Below are 20,253 nucleotides of genomic sequence, written 5' to 3'. Positions count from 1 at the left end.
ACCACAGTTCGGCCAAGGTGCACGAGCCGTGCTACCGCAATTGCTAAGCCGTATCAGACTTGTGACTGCCAGATACTTCCAAAAGGGCTATTTCTTGGGTTGTTACACTAAGGCATTTGAAATAAAATCACAGAAGACCCAATGTGCTGCACTAGCTGGATGCCTCTGACAATTAACTGGAAATCAATGGCAATTACAGTGCATGAATGCTCACCGGCTCACAGCTCACACTCACGTACCTGCAGCATCGACTTTGGGTGTGGCAATTCTTCCCCTTGGTAGATCTTTATGTATGCCTGCAAAACAGTGCACAGAATATGAAATCACATTGAATACATCATACATGAGCAACACAAACACCCCCACCCAGTACCAGACGCAGCTTTAACAGGATGTTAAAAGCACAGAAGAGGAGGACGTTCCTGGCACAAGGTGGCTTCGGCAGGGGATGCTCTGTCAGAAAATGCTACATAACATGGCTCGAGATCGACTCCTTGGGTGGCCTGGGTCAGTGACTCAAGGGTCTCACTCCACCACTTACACTAAGTATCTATACTATCGGATTTGCACCTACCTCTACCCTTCACTGAAGGAGAAGGAGCCAGAGTCAGGTAGCCCTGGAGAGTAGGTGGTGAGAATTACTCACTGAAGTCTTGCATTAAAATGTCTCAGTAGTCATGACAACAAAAATCAGCTTTATCCAAAGGCAGTAGGAATATGGTCCTCAGTCTACCTCCCTCTGGACCTCAATCCTCCAGGAGAAGAAAACAGCCCTGCCCACTTCTTGGGCTTACTGCGTGGTCAAATTCAAATACACAACCATAAGGTGTTTGCTTTCTGCAGCAATGGGAGTCAGGACTGTTAGCTAGTCCAAGAACATTTCCTCCAGCCATCAAATGCTGGCCTGCCTGCTGCTGCTTTCCCCTTTAATTACAGCAAAAGTGCAAGTATGCCACAGATGAATAAGCCCACTTTCTCTTAAATAAGCCAATACCTTAAAATACTCCACAAGGCCTCGACAGGTGATATGGTTTCCATTGATCTCCTTAATATCCAGGCTCTCAGGACTAAGCAGCCAAGGAATCAAAATCTTCAAGTTCTTTATGAACTCATCATCTATTTCTGGAAACAAAACCCAATGTCGTCAGTACCAGCCCCACATCAGACTTGTGCTTCAGTGTGCGCCAACATGAAACAAAAGCAGGAGAGTCAAGCCAGAGACTCAGACACCCTATAATTTAGTAATGTGTGCGCTCAGAAATGATTGTGGCCCTAGTTAAGTTGTTACTTAACCCACGGACCGAATATACAGCTGCGCATATATCCACAAACCAGCTTCATGGTCTCAAAAATACTTGTGCAAACACAAATGTGACCGCATGGGGAAAAAAACTGCTTTTGCTGATGACATTGGTGATGTCCACGCAACGCTGATAGCCAGAGAGCAGCATCTTCTTGCCTAGACACATACACTCTTTGCAAATCATGGTATTTAGTGTATAGGGCACGGACACATGCTGTGCCTTCTTCCCTTTGCCCTGCTCCACGGCACCTGTAGTGGAAATCTTCTGCCAGGGCTTAGGCTCTCTGGCTCTCATCCCTGCCACCTCCTGTGCCAGCAGGTAAGATTTCCTGTGTTGAGTTCTTGGTCATCTATGAACCCATATGTGAAATTCTCATTGCAAAGCATTTTAAAGCTTTTGCACACAATTAGGTGCTTGGTACATATACACTAAGGACTCCTGCAAGTGACTATGCATTTACATTGCACCATCAGACACCCCTTGGTGTGGGTACCAGGAACGGGCACAATCTCTGCTCCTACCAGCCCATCCCCTTTGCCAAAGCACAGAGCTGGCACAGGGAGCTGTTTGAGGGGTCCATGGGCTGCTTGTGTCACTTCAACAGAGGCAGACTATCTCCTAACAGTCATTCTTATGGCTTCATAGTGTCTGACATCCATTTATTGCCATTTAAACTAAACCGTATGAGGCTGGAGACAGAAAAAACAATGCACTATCCAGGCATTTGGAACATAAGGAGAGAGGGGAAGTTTCTCCACATTTCTTCCATCAGAGCACAAAAAGCTGCATACAGCTCTGAGGGAACAACAAAAATGGTGTCAAGAAGCCACTGACAACCCCTGTGCGAGTTCTGCACACACCAGTTGTTCAATACTACTCAGCAGCTGAAATTAAGGGGGGAACTAACAGAGATCAGCTCAGCTTCCACCAGTGCGCCTCCCCCCCCACTGCCTCACTGTCCTGCTTGCCGGTTAGCATGGAGTTTGCCAGAAGAACAAGTCTGATCACTAGCCAGACAAAACCAGAGAAAAAGTAAAATAAATTAGCAGACAGAAAGAAATTAAGTGACTAATGGGCCACTTTCTCTATTGCTAAGATTGCAAGCAGCCTGCAAACAGCAATGCTGGTAAGCGCTTGGTTCACAACAAACAACTAAAAAAATCCACAGCATGTGGCTCCTTTCAGGGTGGAGAATCTTACCACGGCTTTTGTTCCTTCCTCTTTTTTTTTTTACCTGTTGAACTAAGTCTGCCCTGTAGGGAAACCACTGATCAGATAAGTCAGGAAGATTATATATTCCTTGGAAAGTTTTTCGAAGTGAAATAAAGTTCCCTTGAGAGCACATGCAACCCGCCTTCCACCCTCCACAAGCATCAGCCTGCCTCGCAGCAAGCAGTCTGCACCGCTCTGCATCTGTGCTGAATTGCAAGTGAGGCACAGGAGTTAATTGCAGGCTTAACACCGTGTCCATAAATTTCCTATCTCAGCCCTGCCCTTTCCTGGTTGCCTATCAGCCCTCTGTCCTGACAGTGCTTATTGCCAGCGGCTCTGAGACCTTTTCAGCCTCCCACACCTTTTTGGCCTCCACCTCTGTCCTAAGCTAACAGCATCTGGCAATGAACAGGCAGCTGCTGGACTCAAAAGAATGGGCCGAGCACATGTACATCGTTGGGAGGAGGATCCAACCTCTCTCCCAGTTTTGTCATGGAAAATACTTACAGAGGTTTCAGGAACCAGCGGGACAGTCTGCCAGGGCATCTAAGCTATCCACTTAAAAACCAGACCTTTGCCTTCATACCTTTCAGTTTTCCATCAAAATTAGGGTTGGTGGCAACTTTCAGGCCCGGGTGAGGTAAGAGGAAGCAGGAGATTTTGGTGAAGCAAGAATGGATGTGCTTTCTGACGTTCTGCAGCTCTTCATGCTGATTTCCCGAGACCTGCGAGAGACCAGTTTGGGGTCGGGGGGTTTCCTTCTGATGGGGACACCGGTAACGCTGGGCCAGTGGTACTGGCAGGAGCATGGGATACTCTGCACTGCGACTGCTTACAGCAGCAAAAAGCGACAAAGAAGGACATCCCGTAGGGGTATGCCACATGAGGAGAAAGACAAGGCTCTCCCAGCAACCAAGGAACTAGCGTATTTCTGACCACATACCCTGGGGCATGTTATTATCATTTGGAAAATGTGCATGTGTGTGTATGATTGGAATACAAAAACATTTGGGATTTCCCACTAGGGCCTTTTCTTGTCTTGCATTTAATTAGGTCTCTCCACTACCAAATCACCCATGCATTTCCTGATTAATCCCAGTGGAGCCCTCGCCCATCAGTTTTACTGTACAACTACCTATTACTAAAACATCGTTCCTAGTCTCTAGGGAATCTGCTGACTCCCATCGTTAACGTCTCTCCCAGCTGCTCCCAGCAAGAGAGCCCCAGTGAGCCTGGGCTTGGTCAGAAGCCTCAGCCCTCCACTGAACGTGGCAAGGAAATTCAGCCTCCTAAAATGCCTCTTCTGTGATTTTAAGCCACTGGGTAAGTGTGACCATAACCAGCATCTCTGTACACTGCAGCTCACACCTAACAGCCAGCGCTGTGGCCATGCAGCTGAACCCTCACTGGTGCTGGTGCTCTGCACCCCATTCCCTGCTCCCTGCCCAGGATTACACTCTCCAGAGCTGGTTGTCCCCCAGACCAAAGTCTCACCCTCCTGCTCTGTGTGCTCTCCATCCATGCAGGTGATGGCAGTGTATCATCCCTGGGTCACAAACCAGATTTGCCTCTTCACTCTCCATCACCCATGAGCATACCCCCAGGCTAGCACTGCTCATTAAATAAACCCAGATCAGAAAGAACACACCTTCAGCCGCTTCTCCAGAAATCTTGCACCACCATCAGATCCATAGGAAAATTCATACGGGAAGCTCCAGTCACGAACAAGGAATATAAGGGACTAGAAAACGGAGACAAACACAACAGGGTCAGTGCCATACAGTGCTACTGAGTCAAAGTTACCAGCTGCTCCTGCTTGGAAAAACTCATCTTTCAAGAGCATTGCTCTGTTGTTTGCTGCTAATCGCAGGACCAGGAGTGGCTACATGAGACGTGCAACTCTGCTGTACCTTATCAAAAAGGGGTTCACAAGGGAGTTCAGGGCCTCCTTCCCCACTGCCACCACTCGCAGCAGCTGATCATGCTCAGCCATCGGAGCCCAAAGCGGTGGCAGGACCCCCCCCAGCACCGTCACCCCCACCCTCGTGCCACAACAAGACCTGGCCCCAAGTCTCTGCCCAGCTCCAGTAGCATCTCATGCTTTTACTGGTGGAAACACCCCTCTGTGCAGGGCCACCCCAGCACGGTGCTGAGATCGTGCAGACTTGCTGCACGTGTGGCTGCATCCTACAAAGGGAAGGAGGGAGCAAACCCAGGACTGCTGTACGGGTTTTCTGGGTGGCAGTTTGATTCCCTAGCTTGAAGAATAGCGTCAATCATTTAAACTGCAAAACAAGAAAGAGATTTTTGCTAACGAGGACAAAAGGCAATGAGATCCTTAATTCCAGCCACATTTAGTTCCATCCTATGGGAATTTTACAGGCTCATTTTTTCAGCATTTTTCACCGGGCAGCCTTCCAGACAGACTTTTAATGAGAAGCAGATGCAGGATAACGAGGGTGAATAAGAAATCACTGGCTTTTGTAATCTTTACTGAGGCATTCAAAGCTCCTATGCAATAAATAAATAAATACCAGTACGGTCAACCTTTAATCTTAAAAAAAAAAAAAAAGTTTTCAGAAGAAAATCCTGTCTCCAGTGTCTCATCTGTGCAAGGGACCTACATCCCATGTACAAATACATGGTTTGGAGGGGGAAGCCCTGAATGCTAAAGCCCAGGAGGGCCTGGCAAGGATGCCAGGGTTCCTCTCATGCACATGAATAAGCAGGTCAGCAAGTGGAATCCATTTAATTGGAATTTCCCTAAAAATTGTCTATGTTTAGAACAAAGATTTAGTGGAGGGAGGGAAAAATATTTCCCCTTCTTATTTCTCTCCCATAAAACATCAGGAAAGGTTAAAAAAAGAAAGAGAAGAGTAAGTTGTCCATTCCTAACTGCATGACAAGCCACACCAACTGCACCCAGTTAGCTGTTTCAGGACACACTGTTCTAAGACCATGAGATGCTTAGGAGACGTGTCCATGTTTAGGACTTTCCCACAAACACATTATACATGCTTTGCACTGTTTGACTCTGGCATTATCTTCTTTTTTCTTAAGCAAAACTGTTTCAGACATGCTGTCTTTACCATGCCTCATAGCCACCCTCAGCCCCTCCAGCCCAGCAAACTGCCAGGCACCACGGACAACCTTTGCTAAGGCATCACGGCCAGGACCAGTGTCACAGCCAGGACTGAGGGCTCATCGGGCAGCGCAGGCGGTTACGCTTCAGTGCAAGTCTGAGGATACACTGTGGAGAGGAGGGAGCCGAAGGGAAATGATAATTTTCCACTGCCAAGTATTACTTCCCTTCCAGCAAGATCAACACAACTGCCTCGCTATCGACACTTTCTCTGCACTCCCTGCTTGGCAGCATTTTCCTATAGGAGTCGTTTTCCAGAGCCTCCTTTACAGATTTGTGTATTTTAAGGACAAAAGAAGTTCAGCTTGTTTGACTTACAGGCCTGGAACCTCACCCAAGAAACTCAAGCTATAGACTCTCTTCTGCAAAGACAGCTGTCTTGGTTTAAAGCCTGCAGCTACCAGAGAAGCCTTTCCATCTCTCGTTAAGCCACCCTAACCATTAAATTGCTCCTTCATTAACAGTGTGCTCCTCGTTCCTAGTCTGACTTTGTCCAGCCTCAGCTGCAGTCACTGAGCTACACACTGCTTCATCCTCCCCACTGGAAAAGCAGTTTATTTACCATTGCCCTTCTCCTGCTTCCTAATCAAAACGCTTGGTTGTCTTTAAAAATGTGCTTTGTAGGAACAAGCCCATTTTATGATGTGGAAAGGAGATCTCCATTGCTCACCTGGCCACATCGCCATCAATCCTTCCACCAAATTTTATCATCATTCGCAAGGGTGTCATTTGGTATTTTTCCCCAGATCATTAATGAAGATGACAGTGAATCAAGAGACATCCTGGGGGGAGCCCGGAGGAAACACTTCTGAAGGATGATGATTCCCTGTTAAAATTAGTTCAGCGTGCTCTGTCATCTATCAGTTAATGAGTTTTTAATCCATTTACAATGGATTAAAACAGACAATGCTGACTTGGTATGTTGTTCATTTGCTTTTAATCAGCATCATAGGGAGATAAGGCTTACAGAAGGCAATATATCATGGTGATAGTTACCTTTATCAACTGAACTCTTGGTGTTTTAAAAATTGATAATGGGATTGTTTGACAAGGCTTGCTATCCACAAAACTGTGCGTCTTGACAGCGATTACAGTCTTTGGTAAAATCAGAGCCTATTATCCAGTCCTAATGACTTAAGCATATTTAAAAGTTTCCCCTTACAGCCTCCTTTTTACTGATGGAGTAGGAAGTATTTCACTTTCACTGAAATATTTGGCTACATTATCCTGATAGTTTTTAAATAAGGAATAGAAATATTTATTTAACGTCTGGCTTTTTTCTGTACCATGTTACAATTTTCTCCTAGCGCTTGCTACTACAAGTAGTGTGTTTCTACTGGTAGCTTTCTAACATTGTTCATCAGTCATCTGCCCATGCCAGCATCCGATATATCCTCAAAGCTCCCCAAAATCTCAATTTGTCCATTTGTTGTATTTTTTAACCTTTTAATTTTATTTCCACTTCCTGACCACAGACACCCTATAAACCCCTTAGGCCTTCGAGGATGGTGGTGAGGACGGCAATTCGCTTTTTATGTTGGAAGGCAAAAGTAAAATAGCTGTAACCCATTCCCAATTGCTATTTGCATTTTTACAGCATGTTTTGCTCTCTGTTGTTTTCCACTTCGGGAAGCTCACAAACCCCCATCCAGCTACCACCTAACCTACTGTGGATGCCAGCTGGAAGTTGGACCAAGCCATTGGGACTGCCAAAGCGCATCTGATTAAAGGAACAACTTGTACAGGATAAGGCCAGAGCCCCACAGAAGGTGTTTTCCTTCTATTTACCAGCCTGATCACGCAATGAGCCCTGCAGCTCCACTGCAGCATGAGGATGTGTGGGGACCTCACAGCATCGCTCCCTCCATCCCCTTAGGGCCCTCTCCCTGGCTCACACCTGGTCCCACAGACCCCTGAAAGCTTTGAAACCTGTTCAACCACCTTCCCAGCCTCCCAGGTGCACAGGATTCGGTGCAGCCATAATCAAAGCCATACAAAATCACAACTCAATCTGTTAAAGGACTGGAGCTTTAGTGAGCTGCCACAGCCATGTCATGGGTACCTTCTGCCCCCCTACCTTCTGCTTTGTCTCTTTTTGTTCATATTCACTTTCCTACTGGAAGGGGCTGTCATAGCCAACTATCCTGCCAGCCCTGGAGCTGCTCACAGATCTGGTGTCCGGAGCAAGCTGGCGTCAGCCCGACACTCTCCCTTTTTTGAATGCCAGTTTTTCACAAGTTGGGATGCAGCGGGGTGAACAGATGTCACTTATTTGAAGTTAAAACCCCACTTAAACCGAGCCTTCCCACAGCCCTGCTGTCACTCACAAGAGCCCTGAGCTAATCCTCATCCTTTCATTTTGCCAGGAGCAGGGATTCCCGGGCAGGTGGGTTCAAATCTCTCAGAGCAAAGGCTGGGCAGAGTCCCCGGGTAGGCAGCGTGACAAACCTGCTGCAAAATCTGACTGCTTTCCAAGCCCAGCAGGATATCTGGCAGGACAGGGCAGAGCTCTCAGGATGGCAAGGGTTCAGAGAGGAAAGAAAGAGGGATGTTGGATGTATTTGGAAGCCTCTTTGGGGGTAAAAGAAGCACAAAGCCTCTCCTTCCGCAGCTGAGCCAGTCCCCAGGCATCTCCATCTCCTCCCGTCCTCCAAACTGCAGTGACACCTCGTGGTGAAGCCAACCGGCTCGGGGCCACACCACCTCCGGCGGAGGGGACGTGTGCTGGCCAGGACCCTCGGACTCACCTGGAAAGGTTTCAGGAATGTCTCCTCCATGGCCAGCCGGCCGTACTCAGTGAAAAGCTGGAAAGAGAAGCAGAGAACAACAGGACTGTTAGCTCGTCAGTCTGCACGGCCGGGCAGACGGCTGTAGGCCACACAGGCACAAGAGGCAAGGGACAATTGTTGACTCTGGGCTAACAGGACCATTTGCAGAGCTGGAACAGAATCTGGCTGGCTGTGTGCTTTTGGTTCACATCTGAGAGGCACACGGAGCTGTTACAGACAATCACTATGTGAGACCTCACATGAAAGATCTCAGTCTAGAATTTTTGGCTGCTAAATCTGTGAAAAACGGCTCAAATCAGCTGCTTACTGTTGCTTTCCTACCAACCAGAAACTTTACGTGCTACAGGGGACTGCCGGAGCCCTGCTCTCTTTAAACACTCTGGGAAGAAGCGGAAATGAATTCAGAAATAAGTACTTTCCCTGCAAACCCCCGCTGTGCAAAGACTGTAAGATCAGCCTACCAGCAAGATTTGAAGGCTCTCCAATCTCTCTGGACTGTAATTTCTAACTGAAGGCACAATAATGTATTTCACAGATGCCTAGAAATGGGTCAACATGTTAAACAATAATGGCTTACAATCCAAAGTGAAAGATCAGAGTTGCATTGGATAAGTTCAATGTTAAAAGGGCATTATTGTTAAAAATATTTACTGACTGAAATAGTACAGAAGTCTTCAAATGCTGACTTTTCCAGCTGGACTTTTGCTTTTCTTTCCTTTTTCTTAAGGTCCTGCAAAAACCTACCTAATGAATCAATCAATCACCTAAACAGAAGAGAAAGCTAGAGGTAATACCAGGAAATGGGCAGGACACCTGTGCCACAAAAATCCCATTAGCTGCTTGTCTTCAACAGTCATTACCCTTAGGGGTCATTTGTATTGAGCCAGCACCAGATGTCAATACCCAGGTTTATAAACCAGTTCCTAATTTCTTTGGGCTTCTTCTAACGATGCAAAGATCCTGCCCTACAGTGTGAACAGTGCAACCTCTGCCTTCAGCTTCCCCGTCACTTCAGTCAAATGAGCACTTTTACTGCCCCTACTCAGGCAGCAGCAGATGGATGCTCACAGCAGCAGGAGTACAGCCAATACATGGTTAACTACCCTGGATTCCTCCCTATTACCAGTCGCTTTAGCCCCTTGCTACAAGTCATAGCATGTTTCCAGCCCCATGGGACAGTCCTGGCCTCTGATGGGTCTCTGCTCACTGAGGAATCCCAGTATAATCCCACGGAAGGACACAGAGGCCAGCGTGAACTGTATCCAAACTGTTCATGGCGGACCAGTGATGGGTGCACCACACCGAGATGGTCTGTGATGGGTACTCTACACCTGTACTATGCCGTCTGTTTGATGCTCCTCTAACCTCACCATTAGAAAGTCAACTTAATCCTCTCTGGCTGCAGCACCACCCATGACAACTGGTCCTGTGCACTGCGGACATAAGAAAAGATAATGCTCTCCACTCTGCAGCAACCTTGTACACAGCTGAAGACCGTTACCACCTCCCCTCTCAGTCACTTTTGTCTCCTGACTTAACAGCCTTGGTTTTTTTCAGCCTCTCTGTGCCCTCCAGCCACCCGCTGCAGCACGAAGCGCAGCCATGGACCCCTTCCAGCTCCACAGGTGATCAGCCTCAAGGAAGACATGTGCCCCAGAGACAGGAACAGTCCCTCCTGGCAAATGTCCCACTGACTGCACTGCCAAAGGACCCAGGCCCCCAGAAGCCACACTACAAGAGTGTAGGCAAGACAGGTTTCAAGCCAAGTGACTGTTACTCCCTGCCCATGAACCAAAATGAGAACTGGGAAACTGAAAAATATTTTGTGGCTATGAATGCGAAAGTGCCTTTGCAGAGCAACGTAGCTTGCCAGTGTGGAGAGTAATACGGGCACCTCAGTGATACGGAGCAGCAGGGACAAGGGTCTCACCTGCAAGTGCTGCAGATCATCCTCCTGCACGTTCTGTGACAAGTTGTAAACCTGCATTTAAAAACAAAAACTTCAGAGCACTCAGAATGGCCTGTCCTTCGAGCCAATGTGTGGGTCGGTGTGGTTAAAGCCTATGACATTACCATAGGGACACAGCCTAAGTCCCAGCTGGCCCATGGTGCTAGTATAAGACAGGCCCCAAGCACAGCTGTACTGCTGGACAGACTCACACTGTCAGTCAGACAGGCACTGCTGCTCCCTGTGCAGCAAAACACTCCAGCATGGGAGCAGCAAGGGCTGTCATGCACCAGCCTGGAAGGCTATTAGGTCCAAATGATGTTCCTTCTTCCCCATTTTTGTGACGTGCTGAGCTCTGTACCAAGACACAGCTTCCATCCCATTCACACTGTCCTCCAAGAGCAAAGGCCAGACAGGCTATGCCGTAACCACCTGGTCTGTGAACAACTCCAGCCCAGAAGCTTCTCCAGCAGCACTGAGACAAATGCACACCCAGTTCCCCAGACCAAGGTCCTTTCCTCTTTGGTAGCTGGAAGCAAAAGGGTGCATCTGCTGCTGCCCCTGTTCTTGGGGTGAGATGAGGAGATGAGACTGTTCCCTGTGATGATGGAGTCATGCATGAATCCTGCACTCAGTGCAGCAAACATGCTGGCCTTTGTCCCTCCCATCAAAGGCCCTGGCTAGCTGCTGTGTTAGGCTGGTGCCAAGCCACTAGTTTTTTGCCACCACCTTTTAGGAAGTGATTCCTGGAGACATCCCCCTTCTTACCTGTATCGAGCTGATCATTGTGCTAAGGGCAAATACGGTGGCTGAATCCCGCAGGGTGGACTGGCTGTCAAAGGTCCCCTGAGTGTCCATCAGCAACACTGCAACCTGAGAGGCAGAAAGCTCTACGTCAGCTTGGATGCACCTGTTCAGCATCTGCATCCAAGCAAAGTCACTCCCAAATGCCAAAGGGGTGGTGGGGAGGTGAATGTCAGCTGCATTATTGCACTGGGAATCTCATTGCTCCTGCCTCAGATTTATAATTGGTGGAGGACAAAGGAAAAGAGCATCCCCAGTCGCTCTTGACAGCGTGATGACTCCAGCAGGCAGCAAAATGAATGCTATGCAACACAGAGGAGGAAACCACACTCGGTGTCAGTGCAGATGGGTCTTTTCCCAAGTTTGCATTAGCTTTATGTCACAGAAGCCAAACATGGCAGCATATCACCCCTCCTTAACCCAAACCACATTCAGACAGTATCAGAAATCACACCATGAATAATTCAGTGTCACTTTGGTGTTGGGTTCTTCATTAAAGAGTAGATGAATACAAATATTCCTGGCTACAAGCTGAATTTGCAGGATGCCCCAAAAGCCAATTTGCATTGTATTTGACCACCCTTAATGAAGACACTCGTTTTACAGCTACTGCTTTAGGAAAGGGGAGTAGTTTGCAAGGACCTCAGATTCAAGAACCCTGGGAACAGCAGAGAAATAAACTCTGGGATGCCCACGGTTAGAGGGACACCTAGGGAGCATATCAGAGACACCTAGACGTCATATCAACTCACTGCATTAAACACACTCATGCTAAATTAGGGATATGGTATTGAAGACCTTCTTTAAACTTGCACAGGCATTTGAGCCACCTATGACAAGGCAGGAGAGTCCTACAAAAGCTGGAAAAGAAACATGAGCTGACCAGCAACAGACAGCTATGCAACAAAGAAGCACACACCTTTTTACCATCGGGCTTGTCCACCAGGAAAACCTCGCTCCATATCTGAATGCCAGTTGTCTCCCGCTCAGACCCTCCCCTCCAGGAGAAACCAGTCAGAGGCTCGTTGTAATCTCCAACCCAGTCTACTGCTTCCTGCAGGTAGGAACAGAAGAAGTTGCTGGAGTTCTCATCTCACTTTGGTTTTACACTTTCCCTCTGTGCTGCCTCCGTCCCAGTGCTGGAGGAGGGCAGCCCCTATAAGACAGGTTTCCTACAGGGCAGCAAATGTGAACATGTCTGCTCCGAAGTCAAGAGTCCATCAGAGACCCACTGGTGCACAGGGCTGTGGAAGGATCTGCTCTATTTCATTTTGTGAAGCCCACGCTAATGAAAGGCTTGAGCATTCCTAGAGCACCACGCCAGCGTCTTGTCCAGCTCATCCCTGGGTGGTACATGGGAGCAATGAGCAGCAGCACCATACCCCTGGGAAGAGCCACCTGAGCTGGAGCCATACCTTATTGTACATGTACCGCAGCATGAAGTCCATCAGGAATGATTTTCCTTTTCTAAAAGCTCCAGCAACGGACACAGCCACGACCTCTTTATCTCTGACAGCCTCTGACAGGAGGATACGGTTCAGTGCAGCTTCATCCAGTTCAAAGGAATGGTCATCTTTAACAATGAGGACTTGCACTGGTCCTGCCTTTCTCACGGACTCCTCCTCCTCTGAGCTCCACTCGTAAGTCTTCTCTGCAAAACTACCTGTGTAAACAAGTTAAACAAGAGCTGTTAAGTTCCTTCTTCTGTAAAGTGCCGAATCAGAGACGGCAGGGCTGGACAGGGTGGTAACAAGCCAGCTAGCCCAAATATCCACCCCAAAACAGCATCGTTCAGAGCAGACATCTGTTGAACCTGTCCTCAGACACCTTGATGGAGACTCCATGCCACTTTGGAGCCACCCGTCCGTGTGCTCCCTGCAGGCAGACAGTTCCCTGCTGGAATCTCCCTTGACAAAACACACCCATTAGTTTTTGTCTTACAAGAGTTGACATGGAGAACAGATCACCCTCTTCTCGTCTGCAACAACTTCTTACATACACAAAGACTGCCATAACACCTCCCTTAGCTTTTTCTCTGCTAGAAAAGAGAAGTCCAAGCCCCTCGATCATCCCTTGCTACCGCATTGTCTAGGCAGCTAACTGCTCTCCTCTGGACTCTCCCCACCAAGCCTTTTCTGAAGGTGGTCTCAAAAATGGATGCAGAGTTCAAGCTGAGGTGTCTAAGTACCTCATGTCTCTATCAAAGGATGCTGCCTTTATGTATCCTGTGCGACTGCTGTTTCTGTAGCAACAGCAGAGTCCTGCTCTATCTGCAGTCTGCACTAATGCTCAAAGTGTAATCTGCTGCTTCTGCCATCGGCCCCATCAACAGCCTCCCCTGAGACAGCCCCAGCAGGAACCAGGCCACGAAGACACGTGCCCATCCTGATAAAAGCCACTTCTTCACTCCCAAGTGGGAAGAATATGCAAAGCACAGGCACTGCTCACTTTCCCACTTCAAAATGGCAAGGTTCCCTGCAGAGCTGCTCGCCGGCACAGAGGCAAGTGCTGCCCAGTCTGTGTATTGTTCATACGGCCTTACAAGAGGGTCTCATCTCCCCACCGGGACAGGGGAGAAGTGACAAGCACGATGCTGCAGCAGGAGCCTTTGGAGGGGACGGGCAGGGACCCAGCATTCGGTCACTGCATCCATGCTCGGTAATGGCAGCGTGCCAGACAGATACGTATCACCCGCACGATCCTCCAGGCCAACGCGGCTGAGACGATTACAGCTGTTAATGGCCTCATGGTCCGTTTGGGCTGCTTTGTGTACCTGCCGCAAAATATGGGAGACGGATGCGTTTTAAGACCCGCCATCTACAGACGCTGCAGCCTTGGGGTTTGCAAAGAGCAGGCCAGCTCCAGTAATTTTCCTTTTGCTGTGTCCAAACTTCCCAGCACAGGAAAGAGATGCCGAAGATGATTAATCATGCCAGTCAGCTCACCTAGAGCCATGTGAAATCTCGCCAGCAGGGAAGGGAGCTTGTGATGGAAAGTTCCCCCACATTTCTACAAAAACTTCCTGGTTTGTTGGCTCAGACTGCAACTTTCCAAACATGGTAGCCTCAAGTTAAACCTCCTCGGTCTCTGTTTCAGACCCTGACCTTGGGGACCCAGTTTTCAGACAGTCCCAGCTGTTTCAAAGCACAAGGACTATGTGTGCACATGCTAAAAGGCAAGCTATAAATACCAAGAGGAATAGGGTTTGCCCATTCTGGGCCTCTTTATAAAGAAGCCTCTAGCAGCAACTTCATATTTTAAATAACAGCAGTGCTTTTGTATGAGTTTCTGATTTCCTACAATCCTGCAACGAAATATCGGTTGCTAGGGGATTTCTGGTGGCTCTCGGACATATACTACAAGCCTTCTTTGCTCACAGTTGAAAGACAAAGATCTTTTCTTCCCAATGCTTGGAGGTTTTTTAGCAAAACAAAAGTCCCAAACGCTCTGAAAAGCTAGATTCTCCACCAGACTGCAGCAGCCGGGGACCAGCAGCACCAAACTCCCTTCAAACACCAGCCCCTGCCCTGTGTCACTGCTTAGGGGCCTCCAGGAAAAAAAAAAAAACTTCCTGTTTCAAATACATGGACCTAGGATCCAGGCACACATCACCAAATGACTTGAAAAACGAAGGCCTCCAAGCAGTCAGTCCTCTTGCTGCACACACCAAACACCGTTTCCAGCATTAAGATCTTCCCAACACGTTAAGTATGGACAGGTGCCAAAGGGCCACAGGCTCGCGTGCTCTTTTTAAGCGCTGCCATGCTGCAAGTGCCATATAAAGTCTACGATAGGAAATACCTCCTCTCCCGCGGTGTTTCCCAACGCCCTGCTCAGCTAACTGAGTCCAATTCTTTTTTCTTTTTACAGCTGCACAGAAAGGACAGCGGACAGATCCTTGTATAGGATGTGACTCATGGCACAGGCAGGAAAAAAATTGTAAATCAGATTAAATCTAAACATTTCTGAGTCTAGCCAAGCCATCAGGGGTGCAGGTGAAATAGCTGTGCCACCTCCCCAGACCAGACGAGTCCCACCTCCGGGCACGCAGACAGAGGGCAAGGGGGACCAGCATTTTACTCGTCCCACACTAGCAGTAATGGGAGCTGCAGCCAGAGCCCAAGATGGGCACAAACCCTGCTGTCTGCAGGCTTCAAGCACAGGCAAAGGCAGCACGGATGCCCCCAGCTCAGAGAGCTGAATGGACTGCCAGTCCTGGTCAAGGATCCAAGCACCATGACAGGGAACTGAGGACCTGAGTCCCTCCCATCCTGCTACCAGAGGGAGAGTTGGTGCCAGATTCCCCCTCCTCCTGCTGCCAGTGCCTGGATGGGATCTCCCAGGTTTTCTTCTCCCTCCAGTTCAGCTGCTGGAAAGAGCGACAACCAGTGCAGAGGACAGGTGACTGTGTTGTCCCTTCAAAACATCAGAATCTGTAAGGAGCATATTTTTTTTTAGCAGACATTGACAGGTTTTGGGAGGATGCCTCCGGACACAGGTAACAGTCCAAAGCGGCCGTGATCTCCTAGGGGATGTCCTTGCTTCCACCACCTGAACACTAGGAAAGCCAGGCTGTTTGCACCACACAGGGGCAAAATACAAAGTATTACGAGCAGGATATGTTAATTTCCCAGTTAATTGGAGATATCAGGAGAAAAGGCATTATATTAAGCAGGTCTCTGAACTAATTTCAGCCCTGTTATCTCTGCTTCTTTCTCGTACGCCATCTGCAGACCAAACTATCTTTCATATTTGTTTCCCTGTGATGAAACTTCCATGTTCTGTTTATTAGATTATCTGCTGCATTGGAGAGCCAGAGATTATTTTATAAGATGGCTGCGCATTACTGGAAATCGATTATTTTAATTGGTCTTTCCAGAATAAATTAGTTACCTGCTCTGAAGGAAGTTGTACCTGGCAATGGCAAAATATCATCTGGCCAAAAAGGAAAGGAAGGAGAGCTAAGCTTTCCTAAACACACTCTTGTTTTCACTTATTTTCTAACTTTTGACTCCTCCTTTCTGTCAGCTCTCTCCCGGCGCCTTGCAATTACGTCAATTCTCAAGCTGCTCATTCAGAAATTGCCAGGATACAGTTCCTTTTCCCCATTTCCTAACAGCTCATTTCCATGACTCTAAAGCGGCGTGGAATCCACGTCTCTTTTCCATATGGTGATTCAAAGTGGAAAGGTGAAGGAGATCAGAATTTGCATTCATACTTACTGGGCTGTCAGACAGCAGCAAGGAAATGGCCTAATTCATACAGACAGCCCCATAATACAGGACATACTGTACAGAGTCTAAGGAAAAAATAAAGCATTCTTCAACTGCTCTAGGACTTATTTTTCCTTAAGATTAAATAAATTAAAACAGCATATTTCACATTGTGCCTGTGTACAGACTGACAGCCGATGTCTAATGTATTTAAGCTCCTACAGAAGAATAAATGAGATAAATTACACGTCAGTAATTATGCAACATACCTTTGGTGAGTGCTTGCTTAAGCCTGTTCTTCCTTAGCTATGGAAGAACAGGTCACAGAAATGCTGACTGCTTTCCAGAGACCAACTAATAAAGTCAGCTTTTTCCTTAAATGAGTTTGCACAATAAATACATTTCATTCCAGAGAATGAAACGCAGCCGTGACCCATCATCTATGCAAACACAGGCTGCCTAACCAGACCCTGAAAAAAGTCAATTTGCCAACCCTGCTCTTGTTCTCCCAGGTTGGACCCCAGGACCCTTACCTATCTAAGCACTGGCTATGAAAAGTAGAGGCTGCAGCCTGGGCCCTGATCACCCCGCTAAAATACACAGATGTCATGCAGCGCTGCTATTCTGAGGGTCTTGGAACCACATTACTTTACTGCATGGAAAAACAGAACCTACCAAAGAGAGAAAATAGAGGTTTGATGGGAAGCTTTAACTTGTTATTTCCCTGGAATTGAGCATCCATGTATCGATCAGGTTAGGTTGCTTATCAGCAGCCCTCTAGGGATTAATTCGATCAGCAGCAATAGCTGTGCGGATCCTTTCTGAAGCTGTGTTTACCCCAGCTGTCTACATTATAAACATATCACAGTGCCACCAACGATACCATGAGCCAAGCACTGAACAGACCTTACAGTCAGGCTTGATCCCTCTGCACATCCTCCAGAGAGCTTCAGCTTCCAGGAAGCTTATCTGCCCTCTGCAAATGGCACTGGCAAAGAAAGACATCTCTCTCCGAGCTGCAGTCTCCCTTGCACTTATCGCATTCAGCGCGGCTGCTGCTGTGACATGAGTTCTGCTCACTCTATTCATGCTGAACTACCCCCTCAGTACGACAACCAGCCAACGATCATCAGCAAGGCTCTGAGGAGGCTGGGAAAGGCAGCATCGCTTTGAGCATGCACCAGACATCCCCTCCTTCTCTCCGAGACAGGCTTGCGCAGAGCTCTGCATCTTATCCAGCTAATGAGGGAAAAACGAGAAGTAAAGCCTTGGAGCAAAGCATGTATACCGGACAGCCAGGGCAGAGGGGATTTGTATAGCAATAACCTGTATCAATCCTGTACAAAGGATCAGACAGGATCCTGCAGAAAGGATGCATGGCAGGGCACAGCTGCATCCCGAAGCACTGAGACCGCCGTGGGAGCCTGGCCTGGACAGCTATGAGTTAGCAAATTCCCTCAGCCCAGGGCTGCCATAAGGTGTCTAGACTGAGGTGCTCCTGGGAGACACTGTCTTTGAGAGGACGAAGCAGGGAAGCCTGGCTGGGTAAAGCCCTCTCTTACACCCATCACTGATCTGCAAACCTCCCTGCACCGCACTCTCTGAGGGCTCCTAGCCCTCAGAAAGCCACCTGAGCTGGGTTTAACAACACACACACACGTTCATCACCCCCTTCTATATCCTACCTGCACCTCCTACACCCAGGGCACGGCTGACCACACAGCCACACAACCCTCCCTCCATCCTGCTCACACCTCTGCTGGGATTTGTGACACCCCCACGGAGTCAGAGGACCCCAGACCCAGGGAGGGGAAACACCAGGCGCTAGCACCCACTAACCAGAGCCACCGAGCCCCTCTGAAGTGGCACATGTACACATGTACCTCCCTCAGGCCCCAGCCTGTTTCCTTATGCCTGGAGCTGGTGGTCTGGGAAATGCAGCAGTGAATGGGAAGGCAGAGCCGGACCTTCCCGTGCCCAAGCAGGATATCACTTGCACCTCCCCAGACTGGAGGTACAGATGCAATCACAGCTCTGCCATGAACCAAGGTGCAACGCAGGTTCTTGATACCTGTGGAAATGATGGGTAAAGGACACAGCCCGCCATGTAGATCTCCACCCAGGGAGCTGCAGGGCATGGCTTAGAAAACAGGTGAAGAAAACTGTCATGTAAAAAATTAGCCCTGTCCTTCAACAATCAAGAATGTCAGGTAAAAGGCCACGCTCAATAGTCATTTGGGGTCTTGCTTTGAGATCCCAAGCTATCCCCTCCAAAGTCAGGGTCAACTCTTCTATCCCAGCTGCACAGCAGTGTTAACACCTCCGCCCAATGCAACCTGCACTCCCATGTGCTCCTGGCGAGCACCCCACTTCTCTGCACCCCAGCATGCTTGCAGCAGGGAGCTGAGTAGGGTGGCTAATGCTGCCAGGCTTGGTACTCATCCTTTGCTTTTTTTGGAGCCGTGGTAAGATGTAGAATGTACCTTCTTCCCGCCAGCCCTGAGTCATCCAGCTGGCAGCATAGCCGCTTCAGCTACAGCGTGGCCAACTCAGCCCCTTTTCCCTTTGGCAGACGAAACAAGGAGATGAATGATTATGCTGATAACACGAGTGGTTTGGGACCTTCCTGCATAAAAGACTGCTGACAGAAACAAGAGCTTGGATGATTAGCGGCCACCAAACCTGTCTGTTACAACAGACACATCTCAAATGCCAAAGTCCAATGTGCAACTTTTTAATGATGACACCTACTACCACTTACATGAAGCTACTGTGCCTTAGCTGGCTCTGAAACAGCAGCAATGCCTACTGCTGTGAAATTCCCAGGCTGAGTTCATTATTAGCATGCTTTAGAGACACAGGCACACAACTACCTTGGGAAGAAAGCAGATCAGACAGAGGTTTTTCTAGAAGTTTTTCAGGAAGTTTCAGGTCACGTTAGAGTTACATGGCTATGTCCACGCAAAGGCAAGGCAGGCGACTCTCAGAGGCAACCTTATTCTCACCTGTGTTCGTCAAGACTGTCGTAAGAGAGTGCTACCAAAAGGCCATTACCTATTTGTCAGGTACAAATCCTGGGCCTGCTCACTTACTCACATTCAAGCCTAGCCAGACTCGGGTGCAACACGATGACTGAAATGCATCTTGCAAGAATACGTCTCCAAAACTGCCACTTCACCCTCAGCATGCATTTTCTGTATGGTCCTTCATCCGCTCTGTTTGTCAGCAACCAGCCTCCCTCCACCAACAGTATTTGATTTAGTAATTTCTGACGTGAAATTATTTTTACCCTTTTGCTGTTACAATTGCCTGAAAATAAAGTTTGGTCAACGTGCCACGAAATCCTAGGATATAGCATGAAAGGCAATTACACTCTGGAGAAAATGTTTCTGTATACAGAGCGCTTTAAATACATTGTACTGGCTTGGCAGCGTTCAGGGCCTTCTCTGGAGCCTCTATCCCATTTGGGAGATTTGTGTTCAGTTAGTTTATCGCCTTAACACTTAACCTTCCTTCAACTGATAGCAAATGAGAGCATTTCTAGCAGGAACAAAGGAGCTGGGGTCCCTCTAGACTGAAGTGACTTTCGGAGGTGATCCCTGGGACATCTTGTGCCTCCTGGAGCGCGGTGATACCTGCACCAGACCCACTCCCCGGCTGGAGAAGGTTGCGGTCAATGGTGCAGAGGAGTTAATATAAGGCCCGCTGCCTATGAACATCACCTAGGCCCTAAACAATATTTATGTGTGCTGTTTCTCACCCATGGGCTTAGGAGAGAAAATGCAGCAGGACACAACCAACTCCATACACCGCTTCCCCCTTCCATTAATCAGGCAGGCAG

At 48.3% G+C, this 20,253-nt stretch overlaps 1 protein-coding gene across 1 annotated transcript in view; it reads right to left on the bottom strand.

Moving 5' to 3' along the window:
- The window catches only part of ATL1 (atlastin GTPase 1), a 33,101-nt gene that overhangs the window by 8,701 nt on the left and 4,147 nt on the right, over positions 1–20,253 (bottom strand). The window contains exons 2-10 of the mRNA XM_069783036.1: positions 12,615–12,862; positions 12,119–12,253; positions 11,164–11,268; positions 10,378–10,428; positions 8,406–8,462; positions 4,165–4,257; positions 3,103–3,241; positions 995–1,122; positions 240–296 (exon numbers count right to left, since the gene is read on the bottom strand). Coding sequence (XP_069639137.1) covers positions 240–296; positions 995–1,122; positions 3,103–3,241; positions 4,165–4,257; positions 8,406–8,462; positions 10,378–10,428; positions 11,164–11,268; positions 12,119–12,253; positions 12,615–12,862 — 1,013 coding nt within the window. The remainder of the gene's footprint in view (positions 1–239; positions 297–994; positions 1,123–3,102; positions 3,242–4,164; positions 4,258–8,405; positions 8,463–10,377; positions 10,429–11,163; positions 11,269–12,118; positions 12,254–12,614; positions 12,863–20,253) is intronic.

This window comes from Haliaeetus albicilla, chromosome 5 (assembly GCF_947461875.1).
Source record: "Haliaeetus albicilla chromosome 5, bHalAlb1.1, whole genome shotgun sequence".
Lineage (NCBI taxonomy): Eukaryota > Metazoa > Chordata > Aves > Accipitriformes > Accipitridae > Haliaeetus > Haliaeetus albicilla.
This window is presented reverse-complemented; position numbering and strand designations above follow the sequence as displayed.